General features: G+C 40.5%; 1 protein-coding gene across 3 annotated transcripts in view; it reads left to right on the forward strand.

Annotated features, from left to right (window-relative positions):
* Positions 1-3,416: 3,416 nt before the first annotated feature.
* Positions 3,417-12,474, forward strand: part of LOC140726325 (peroxidasin homolog) — a 472,802-nt gene continuing 463,744 nt past the window's right edge. For all 3 annotated transcript variants that reach the window (XM_073042565.1, XM_073042575.1, XM_073042584.1), the window contains exon 1: positions 3,417-3,619. In XM_073042565.1, the coding sequence (XP_072898666.1) occupies positions 3,462-3,619 (158 nt within the window). In that variant the 5' untranslated portion in view covers positions 3,417-3,461. The remainder of the gene's footprint in view (positions 3,620-12,474) is intronic.

Below are 12,474 nucleotides of genomic sequence, written 5' to 3' on the forward strand. Positions count from 1 at the left end.
TTGATGTTTAATGTCAGGGGCATTAAGAATCCTTAGCAGGTTTGACAGATGACTAGGCCTGGGAGTGATTTCTGCTACTTGTGTGTGGTCCTGGTCTGCTGACAGAATGGAACCAAATTGCAAAAGACACAACCATATTGCAGTGTTTAACTATGTTGGAATAAGGTATCTTTGGGAAATGAATCAACACTAGCAGATCTAATGGGTCCAAACTAACTATAGAGATCAGAAGCAAGTGCAGGCAGTTCAATACTGCCAGCAAGTATCCTTTAATTTGAAACATTTCCAAAGCTTTGAACCACTGAGAGCTACACTGTTTAATTATTGCATCTTAGAGTTTGTTTCTTTAGTTTCAGATATGCCACGTTAAAAATCAGAAAGTGTTTTGTGATTTTATTTCATGAATGTTGCCATGCTTTACTTAAAATGTGTAAATTGCGATTTCATGTTTAAAATTTAAGAAAAGTAGGTACTTCTGTCATTTGCTTAGGCCTTGTTCGTCCAAGCAATCATCTGTTTGTTAATGTTGGGTTTTAAATTCAGTCATATTGGTAGAAAACTCATACTTTTATTATCTGCCAGCATTATTAGCATCAGATATGGCATGAATTCAGGTGTAAAGTGAGGGTACGTTGTTTGAAAAGCTCTGCTTGTAATTTCTAATATGCTGCAATTCGATTTTTTTTAGGTTACTCCATTTCTGACACCTCCCTCCCCTTTTTCGATCTCTCTGTCTCCATCCCTGGAGACAATCCGTCAACTAATACACACAAAATGTTGGAGGAACTCAGCGGGTCAGGCAGCATCTATGGACAAGAGTACAGTTGACGTTTCAGACCGAAACCCTAAGGCAGGACCCTTTTGTGTGTATTGCTTGGATTTCCAGCATCTGCAGATTTTCTCTTGTTTGAAATTGTCTACTGACATCTTTTATAAACATATTGATTCCTATGGTTATCTGGACTATATCTCTTCCCACTCTATCTGCTATAAAAATGCTATTCCTGTTTTTCAGTTTCTTTGCTACTGCTGCATCTATTCCCAGGACATGGCTTTCCATTCCTGGACATCAGAGATGTCCTCCTTCTTTAAAGAATGGGGTTTCCCTTCCTCCACTATTGATGCTACCCTCACCTGCATCACCTCCATTTACCATACATCTGAGCTCACCCCCATCTTCCCACCACTGTAATACTGATAAAGTCCCTCTTGTCCTTACCTACCACCCCATCAGTCCCCACATCCAATATGTTATCCTCCGCAAGTTAGCCGTCTCTAAAGGGATCCTACTACTAAACATATCTTTACCCCCCCCCTCAGCTTTACACAGGGATTGCTCCCTCCACAGTTCCCTTGTCCATTTGTCCCTCCCCACTAATCTCCCTTCAGGCACTTATCCCTGCAAACGGCCTACACCTGTCCATTCACCTCCTCCCTCACTTCCACTCGGGGCTCCAGGTGAGGCAATACTTCACCTACCAATCTGCTGGGGTCGTCCATTGTGCCTAGTGCTCGTGATGAGGCCTCCTCTACATTGGTGAGATCTGTTGTAAATTGGGGGACCGCTTCACTGAGCACCTCTGCACCATCTGCCACAAGCAGAACCTCCTGGTGGCCAAACATTTTAATTCTCATTCCCATTTTCATTCCAACATGTTGATCCATGGCCTCTTCCTTTAGCAAGATGAAGCCATCCTCGGGGTGGAGGAGCAACACCTTATATTCCATCTGGGTAGCCTCCAATCTGATGGCATGAATGTAGCTTTCTCCATCCAGTGAACAAATATTTCCCCCCCCCCACCCCCTATTCCCCACTCTGACCTTTCACTTCTCACCAGCCTATTGCTTCTTCTTGGGACCCCCCTCCTTCCCTTTCTTCTATTGTCCACTCATGTCTCTTATCAGAATCTTTCTTCTCCCACCCTTTACCTTTCCCACCCACCTGGCTTCACCTATCACCTTCCAGCTAGCTTCTCTCCCACACCCCCCCCCCACTTTTTTTATTCTGCTATCTTCCCCCTTCCATCTCAGTCCTGAAGAAGAATCTTGACCTGAAATATCAACTGTTTACTCTTTTCCATGGAAGCTGCCCGACATGCTGAGTTCCTCGGTTGTTTTGTGTGTGTTGCCTACAAATTTACTGCATTGACTGTAACTTTCTGCTTGCAATATACACCTATGAAAAAGAATCTAGTCGATGTTTTGGACTGAGACGATTCATTGGGACTGGAGAAAAAAAAGGTGAGGAGTTAGAGTCAGAAAAAGCCCAAGTTACTTAAAAGATCAAGTTTAAAAGTTCTCAAAACTTGCTAATGCAAAACAAAAGCATAATCAAATAATGTTCTTGATGCTTTAGTAAGTAGGTCAATACATCTGGTGAAACTGAGCTATACAGATCAATACTACTCCATTTTGCCTCTAGTCAGGTTCAAACTAATATGTTTCATATTTAATGGCAAGTCATTGCCCAGAAATTGCCCTTGTGAACAAGATTCAGGCTGGATTTGCATTGCTACTCCAGACACAATACGACCTGATACTTCACAGGTGTGAACATGAAGAAAGGATCAGATTTGACTGTAATTGCTGCTTGAAGATATCGGCTAGCCCAGAGTATTAAACCTCAGCAGTTATTCAGTTAAGCACAGTGACAAATGATAATCAACACTTTGAGGTATACATTTCAGGGATCAGCCAAAGAATGGGAGTGAATGGCTATAGATTAAATAGAAAGGCAATTTAAATTACTAAGAACACATAAAGTAGAATACATTAAATGTTCAATGTTAATGTAAGCAAACATAAACTTATTCGGAATCCACAATTATATTTAGCTTAGTTTACTTCTCATGAATAGGTATTGATATTAAATTTCCCATGATACATTTTAGTAATAAAAAAAAGCAATCTGAGTGAATGGAAATTGAGTGAATAGAATTTAAATTATATTCAAGAAGAGCCAAAGTTCGTCGAGGATGTCTTGTCCTGATCTAGTTTCTTAGAAGCTTCTACTGCATCACTGTGCTAAAAATGAGAAGGGGGAAGATCTTCTTTTGAAGATATGGATAGTGAGATGAATTAAAATTTGGGAAAGTCTCTGATATGCATGGTTCCATGTTGCGGTATGTAAATTACTACAGGCATGAAGGACGTTAATTTGCAAATATCACCCTGAAGTTAATATCTTTATGAACTTTTTTAAAAAATGGCCCTGGCATTTTTGCTGTCTTATAGAAACAATGCTAGTAATTTTGTGTCTTTAAATCTCAGCATTTGGGCTACCCTAATTTTGGCAGTGCATTGTGGAGAAAGCTGTTGGATTCTTTCTGCTCCCGTGCTGTAATATGATCCTGGTTGTGGTCTGATTGGATGTTCAAGCTGACTTAAACTTGCCCAGACCCCACTCTTTCAGTTCAGAATCTGCAGCTCCAGGCGCTGCCACTGATCTCATCTCTCTCAGGATGGGACGCAAATGTTTCCTTCTCGTAACTATTTTGTTTCACCTCTTCTCTGAGCTCTCCTCCTGCCCGAGCCGATGTCTCTGCTTCAGAACCACTGTCCGCTGTATGCACTTGATGTTGGATCACATCCCCAAAGTAGCACCGCAGATTGTTATCCTGTAAGTACAGAACTTTTGAAAGTTGTTTGAAAATTTGTTTCACATTGTGAGTTAAGTTAACTACTAGCTTTTTGTGGTGTTCACAAAGTCTGTAAAGCTATTAAGTCTGAAGTTTAATAATGAATTGAGCCAAATATAACTCAGTTCGGAAAAGATTTTTTTTCTGTGCTTCTGAGAAACGTTAGTTTTAACTTCTGATTTTGGAAAGCATCAGCTGTAAGTTAAGTGATTTTTTTATATAACAGTTGCTAAAATAACTACTTTTCATTGAATGGGAAACTACTTGAATGGTGCCAGCAAGACCACAATACCAGTTTATTGGCACCTGTTGAGAGTTTTTTTTCGATATTTGATGGAAAGTTTAACATTGTGTGTAAAAAGAACTGCTGGATTAAATTGTTATGAATTTGGATGGAGTGAGGTTTGATGGGTGTGGTGGGAAGATTGTTTATTTCATATTATCAATTGAATAAATAGGATCTACAATGGTTGCATGAGCCTTAGTTGGCTCCAGTCAGAGTCAGTTTACTGAAAAATATAATTTAATAAGCAAGGGAATTAAAAAAATCCCTTCAAACTAAATGTGTTTAAAATAACATAATCATTGTCTGGAAGTTATCAAACATTTTTGTGAAAATTGTGAAGAAATTTTAGTTTATTTCCTAATGACTTAAATAACAATAACCTTTGTACGTACTTAAACCAGTTTGTAGTGCTGTCTGGCTGTGTTGACCCTAGGAAATGCTGCTTTCTGGTGAGTTCTACAAAATAATTGCATTAAATGTCAGAGATCTTTTGGAACTGTGGTCTGAATTTACATCTTCCTAATAAGGTTTTAATCAGTCTCTTGTGATGTTAGGCAATCTTTTCACTATATTTTGGAAGGAGGATCATCACCATAGTTGATTAACCTAGTTTTTCAACAACAATAAAATTTCAAGTATGAGTTTACTGGGATTTAACCTTGGCTGACATGATTGAGATGTACTACCCTTTAATACCAATAATTTAAGCAGCAAGGTTTGTATTGGAAGAAGGCCATTAGGAACTCCACCCCACTCAGAAATGTATCTTTGTATTCTTAGTTTCCATATTAACTTCTGTTCAGTAGGTAATTTCAGCCGACCATATTTCTCTGTACGGCTGTTCTCTAAGTGTGTGGTTCTTTTGGTCATATTAGGAAACATGCCCTTGATGCACTGTATGTACCTAAAAGAAATAGGAAATGTTAATACCTTGGTACTCTCAGCTTCCCTCTTCCCCAGCATGGTGTGATTCAGAAATTTTGACTACAGTGAAGCAAAATCCAACTGATTTCACATTTCATTTACTTTATACTACTGAATCAAAAACTCACAAAAGGGTAAGAAAATGGACAGGAGGGTTTAGAGGGATGTTGTCTATATGCAGACAAATGGGACTAGCCTTACGGTATATGCACCATAGTCAGAGTGGATGAGTTGGGCCAAAGGGCTTCTCTGCATACTGTGTTATTGTATGACTCTCTAACCTGTTAGAGGCACATCTGTGGTCTGTCTGTTGTATTGGGATGGAAGATGTTTGACTACCTGTCTAAGGAAATTAATTTTGATAGCAAAGTTAACGTTATCATCATTGCCACTTGCTACATGGATCACCCTCTCCTTTCCTTTTCCTTCAATTCCCTACTCTGCCCCCCCCCCACTTTGTCCTCACCTGCCTATAACCTCTTCCTGGTGTCCCTCCTTCTTTCCTTTCTCCCATGGTCCTATCAGAGTTCTTCTCCAGCCTTTTCCACCTAATACCTGCCAGCTTCTTACTTCATCCCCTCTCGCCCACCCACCTGGCTTCACCTATCACAGTCTAGTTTGAGCTCTTTCCCCTCCCCCACCTTCTTATTCTGGCATTTTCTCCCTTCCTTTCCAATCCTGATGAAGGATCTCAGTCCAAAACGTCAACTGTTTGTTCTTCTCCATGGATGCTGTCTGGCCTGCTGAATTCGTCCAGCATTTTGTGTGTGTTGCTCTGAATTTCCAGCATCTGCAGAAACTCTTGTGTTTTATTTTTGCTTCTAGGTGTGGACAGGCTTAAATTCTCAATCATCCACTGAAGACAACCAATGTTGACTTTTCATATGTTAAGAGGAGCATAGGAATTGACACTTGAAATTGCATGGAAATGTAAATAATATTATATGCCCTTTGATGTTCCAAGGAAAATGCTATTTTTAAAAAGAGCACGTGAACCATTCTTCTAGGACATTGGAGAGTCAGTGAATATTGGACTGGCTTATGCAGGTGGTTATCTCATGGAGAGCAGTCTGCTGGCTGTGATGCACAGGTGTGTGTCTCATTTTCATGCCTGTGAATTACAGACAGAACACACAGGACCAGGCGACACTAAGTCTGGGGTGTGGGGAGGGGGGAGGGGAGCTCAGTTATGCTGAGCTCAAGAGCTGAATGCACTTTGTATCTGGCCTCTAGTTTTACTGTAACCATTATTATGAATGGGGTTTGAAAAGTAAGTATGGTTACTTCTTCATTATGTTTTAAAAGTTTGATCATTTTTATGCTTAATGTATATTTTAGGTAGTTTATTATTTTTTAAAGTTTTTTTAGAAACGGTTAAGACTTGTGAAGCATAAGTTATCAAATACACAAAGAGCGAAGGGCCTCAAGTTTTGTTGCCCGAAACCTAGTAGTTGTCACTTGCATATTACTTCACTTTATTGCATGACTGTGGTACATGGTCTGGAGTTTGCTTTGACCCGTAGGTCTGCAAATGGTCATCGTGACGGTGCTGGAGAAAGCATGAGGTGATGCCCAGAACAGTCACAGTCTGAATCATTGTGTTCAGGTTTTCACCTGGACACGGATAAAAGCCAAGCTCATGCAAGGTTCATGGGTTGAGTAAAGAAAATTTGCAGAACTCATCAATTCTAACAAGAGGGAGTCAAGTCTTTAACCCCACCCACCACCCCTGATTACACAAAGTAGTAAGAACTGGAATTGCAACACTTTGACCTGAGATAGATGGTAATCATGCAAGAAATGAGCTCATGGAGGAACTCAGTGGATCTGGCAGCATCTAGACAGTCAACATTTCAGGTGAAAACCCTTCACCTGCACTGAAGGAAGAAAACTTCTTCAAAGTGTGCATGCCTTGAGATTTATGGTGGTGTAATGAAAGAGACTGCAGATGCAGGAATCTGGAATCCAAATGAAGGGTCTGAACCCAAACTGTCAACAATTACAGTTTTGCTCACACTTCAACAAAATTGGGCTCAGTTGGAGAGACTTGGTTTCTCTAATGTTGGAAGGGTCTAACTGCTAACTGAATAGACAATATATTCATCTGGCATGGGCAGGTTTGATTGGCAACATGACAAGCCAAATTTCAATGCAGATTACTGGAGGAACAATAAAGGATAACTTCATCTATTCAAGTACTTTCTTATAAATATAGAGTTAAAATTGAAATCTTTTGGTGAGGCACACAATGAGATACAAAACAATGACAATTGCGCCTATCATTCTAAGCCAAAAAAACTTAAAAGATTCTCTATAATGTTTGGTCAACTATCTCCCACTCCAGTGAGAATCACTAGATAATTTGAATTGGATTTCAGTGCTACATTCAGATCAAAGCATTCAACAGGCACACTTCAGAAGGAATCTTCTTTGTCTGGCATCTTATAAGACCTTTTGCAAGCATCCTTTTCTTATTTATAGATACTTTACAAAGTAGTTAGAATTTGTGAGGTTTAAGTTGATTTTTATTTGTTTAATCGGTATTATTCAGTTGTATTATTCATAGTTAAGCTTTTCATGTAAAGTGTAGAGAAAAATATGTCAGAAATGGCCATCAATATCCACTTCAACATCCACTGCATAGGTTTGGCTAACCTGAATTTTGTCAGAACCATATACGATCTAAGTGCTCAGGTGATCACTAATTTGTTCTACAAAGGATGATTGATAAGTTCGTGGCCTGAGGTAAAAGGAGTCAATTCTAGAAAACCTAGCACACTTATTTTTTAACATAATCCCCTCCTGCATTTACACACTTAGTCCAGCGGTCGTGGAGCATATGGATCTTGGGCCCCCAGAAAGTGTCCACAGCAGGGGTGATTGATAAGTTTGTGGCCTGAGGTAGAAGGAGATGAGTTATACAGCTCTCGTTACATGCACATGCAGGTCAACTCTTTGAGTGATTATGCAGAAAGTTTGAAGTTAATAACATCTCCTTCTACCTTAGGCCACAAACTTATCAATCACCCACCTGTGGACACGTTTTGGTGGTCCAAGATCCGTATGCTCCACGACTGCTGGACTAAGTGTGTAAATGTAGGAGGGGATTATGTTAAAAAATAAATGTGCTAGGTTTTCTAAAATTGACCCTTTTAACCTTAGGCCACGGACTTATCAATCACCCCTCAAATCTTGTGTCCCTTCTAGCAATGTACCATTGTTATACCTGATAGTATCAGCAACTTGTAATAATTGAAAAATAACACAACATGGAATTAAACTGTGCAGAGTAGGATTTAGACTAGATATCTCCTGCCAAAAAATTCAGAAGAACATCACCAGAAAGCCTAAGGAAATACACTTATACTCCATTTCCTTGATGTTATCAAAGAAGACTGGGACAAGTTCCTGCAAAAATCTTCAATATATTCAGGATTCCCATTTTTCCATGGTATGCACCGATATAGCTTGGAACGACAAAAATTTAAACAACCTGACTCCACAATTTTTAAAATAGGGTATATTACTGATCTTCTCGACTAATTTCAAAGGCATAAAAAGGATAGAAAGAAATTTTATAAAATCTTTTACCCCAATTCAATCTAAATTTTAGTTCTCTTTTTTTTAACTTCCCTTTGGAGTGTCACATGAATTAAAAAGAAAATACATAGTGAAATGTGAAATTATGTGAGAAGGCTTAGATGGACCGAATGTTTTATCTTTTGTTAATTGTTTGTATGTTAATAATAATTCAGAAATATGGACATTTGGTAAATCAGCTTTTGCCTTTAATTGCGTCATTGAGCTCTACAGCACAGAAATAGGCCATTTAGCTTATCTAATCCATGCCAACCTGTTGTTCTCTCTAGCCCCATATACAGTCCTTGCACCTGGACTCTAGTCCTCCATACCTATAAGACATAGGAGCAGAAGTAGGCCATCTGGCTCGTCGAGTCTGCTGCACCATTCAATCATGGCTGATCCTTTTTTATCTCCTCAACCCCAGATCCCGGCCTTCTCCCCTTAACCTTTGATGCCGTGTCTAATCAAGAACCTATCCATCTCTGTCTTAAATACACCCAATGACCTGGCTTCCGCAGCTGTATGTGGCAACAAATTCCACAAATTCACCATCCTTTGGCTAAAGAAATTTCTCTGCATCTCTGTTCTGAAATGGTGCCCCTCTATCCTGAGGCGGTGCCCTCTTGTCCTAGACTCTCCCACCAGGAGAAATATCCTTTCCACATCTACTTTGTCTAGGCCTTTCAACATTCGATGTGATTCCCCCCACTTATCCTTCCAAATTCCAGTGAGTACAGACCCAGAGCCATCAAATGTTGCTCATATGATAACCATTTCATTGTTGGAATCATTCTCGTGAGCCTACTCTGTTTTCTCTCCAATGCCAGCATATCCTTTCTTAGATGAAGAGTCCAAAACTGTCACAATACTCAAGGTGAGGCCTCATCAGTGCCTTATAAAGCCTCAGCATCACAATCTCACTCTTGTAGTCAAGATCTCTTGAAATGAATGCTAACATGGCATTTGCCTTCCTCACCACCGACTCAACTTGCAAGTTAACCTTCAGGGTGTTCTGCACAAGGGCTCCCAAGTCCCTCTGCATCTCAGATTCTTCGATTTTCTCCCAGTTTAGAAAATAGTCTGCACATTTATTTCTACTACCAAAGTGCATGACCATGCATTTTCCAACACTGTATTTCATTTGCCAACTTCTGGCCCATTCTCTTAATCTGTCCAAGTCCTTCTGCATCCTACCTGTTTCCTCAACACCACCTGCCCCTCCACTAATCTTCATATCATCTGCAAACTTGGCAGTAAAACCATCTATTCCATCATCTAAATCATTGATATACAGCATAAAAAGAAGTGGCCCTAACACTGGCCCCTGTGAAACACCACTAGTCACTGGCAGCCAACCAGAGAAGGATCCTTTTATTCCCACTTGCTGCCTCCTACCAATCAGCTAATGCTCTAACCATGTTAATAACTTTCCTGTAATGCCATAGGTTCTTAACTTGGCCTCATGTGTGGCACCATGTCAAAGGGTTTCTGAAAGTCCAAATATACAACATCCACTGCATCCCCTTCATCTATCCCACTTGTAGTCTCCTCAAAGAATTCCTACAGGTTCATCAGGCAGGTTTTTCCTTGAAGGAAACCATTCTGACTTTGTACAATCTTGTCCTGTGTCACCATGTACTTCATCACCTCATCCTTAACAATTGACTCTAACATCTTCCCAACCACTGAGGTCAGGTTAACTGGTCTATAATTTCCTTTCTCCTGCTTTCCTCCTTTCTTAAAAAGTGGAGTGGCATTTGCAATTTTCCAGTCCTCTGACACCATGCCAGAGCCCAGTGATCATTTCTAGTGCCACCACAATCTCTAATGCTACCTCTTTCAGAACCCTAGGGTGCAGTTCCTCTGGTCCGGGTGACTTATGTACCTTTAGGTCTTTCATCTTTTTGAGCACCTTCTTCTCTTGTAACAGTAACTGCATTCACTTGTCTTCCTTTACACACTACAATATCAGGCGTACTGCTAGTGTCTTCCACAGTGAAGAGTGATTCAAAATACTCATTTAGTTCATCAGCCATCTCCTTGCCCCATTATTTCTCCTGCCTCATTTTCTAGCGGTCCTGTATCCACTCTCAATTTTCTTTTATTTTTAACATACTTGAAAAAACTTTTACGATCCACTTTGATATTATTTGCTAGCTTGCTTTCATATTTCACCTTTTTCCTTCTAATAATTTTTTTTAGTTGCTCTCTGTTGGTTTTTAAAAACTTCCCATTCCTCTATCTTCCTACTAACTTTTGCTTTGTTGTATGTTCTTTCTTTTGCTTTTACAGTAGCTTTGACTTCCCTTGTCAGCCACAGTTGTATTATTTTACCATTTCATTATTTATTCATTTTTGGAATGAACATGACCTGCATCTCCCTCAATTTTCCCAGAAACATGCACCACTGCTGCTCTGCTGACATCCCTGCCAGCAGCTCCTTCCAATTTACTTTGGCCAACTCCTCTCTCATACCGCTGTAATTTACATCACTCCACTGAAATACTGATACATCAGACTTAATTGCCTCCAGTTCATTACATAACACCCAATCCAGTACAGCTGATCCCCTAGTAGGTTCAATGACAAACTGCTCTAAAAAGCTATCTCTTAGACATTCAACAAGCTCACTCTCTTGAGCTCCATTATCAACCTGATTTTCCCAATCGACCTGCATGTTAAAATCACCCATGACTATCATAAAATTGCCCTCTTGACTCGCCTTTTCTATTTCCTGTTGTAACCTGTGGTCCACCTGACAGCCACTGTTGGGAGGCCTGTATATAACTGCCATCAACGTCCTTTTACCCTTGAAGTTTCTTAACTCAACCCACAAGGATTCAGCATCTTCCGATCCTATGTCACATCTTTCTACTGATTTGATGCCATTCTTTACCAGTAGAGCCACACCTCCCCGTCTGCCTACCTTCCTATCCCTCCAATGTAATGTGTAATCTTAGACATTCAGCTCCCAACTACAACCATCCTTCAGCCCCAATTCAGTGACGGCCACAACATCATACCTGGCAATCTGTAATATTGCAACAAGATCATGCATCTTATTTCTTATACTATGTGCATTTAGATACAATACCTTGAGTACCGTATTTGCTGTCCTTTCTGATTCTGCATCGCTTATGAATTGATACTCAGCCTGTTGGCTGCAACTAAGTCCTATCACCTGCCTGCCCTTCCTGACAATCTGACTGCATGCTATCTTTACCTTTGTTTTACCCTCTGTCCTTTCCTGTGTCCCTTCACTCCAGTTGCCACCCCCTGCGAAGTTTGGTTAAACCCTCCCTAACAGCTCTAACAAACCTGCCACATGAGAATATTGGTCCCGCTCGGGTTCAGGTGTAACCGTCACTTTTGAACAGGTCGTAACTCCCCCAGAAGAGATCCCAATGATCCAAGAACCTGAAGCCCTGCCCCCTGCACCAGCTTCTCAGCCACTCATTTATCTGCCAGATCATCCTGTTTCTACCCTCAATGGTGCATGGCACAGGCAACAATCCAGTAATTACTACCCGGGAAGTCCTGCTTCTCAGTTTTCCACCTAGCTCTCTAAATTCTCTTTTCAGGACCTCATTGCTTTTCCTTCCCATGTCAGTGGTACCAATATGTACCAAGACATCTGGCTGCTCCCCCTCCCTGTCCAAAATGTTGTGGATGCACTCTGAGACATCCCTGACCCTGGCACCTGGGAGGCAACAAACCATCTGGGTGTCCTGTTAACATCCACAGAATCTTATGTCTGTCCCCCTCACTCTCTCATCCATGTCCCTATCAACCTTCTCTTAAATGCTACAATTGAATTCACAGCTACCACTTTCACTGGCAGCTTGTTGCACACTTTCACCACCCTTTGATTAAAGAAGTTGCCCCTCAGATTCCTCTTAAATATTTCACCTTTCACCCTAAACCTAGAACCTCTACTTTTACTTTAACCCAGCCCTGAGGGGGAAAATCCTGCAAATATTCAACCTATCTGTACCCCCATAATTCTGTATGCTTTTATCAGATCACTCCATATATCATAAAGAT

The sequence above is a fragment of the Hemitrygon akajei genome, chromosome 1 (genome assembly GCF_048418815.1).
Source record: "Hemitrygon akajei chromosome 1, sHemAka1.3, whole genome shotgun sequence".
Lineage (NCBI taxonomy): Eukaryota > Metazoa > Chordata > Chondrichthyes > Myliobatiformes > Dasyatidae > Hemitrygon > Hemitrygon akajei.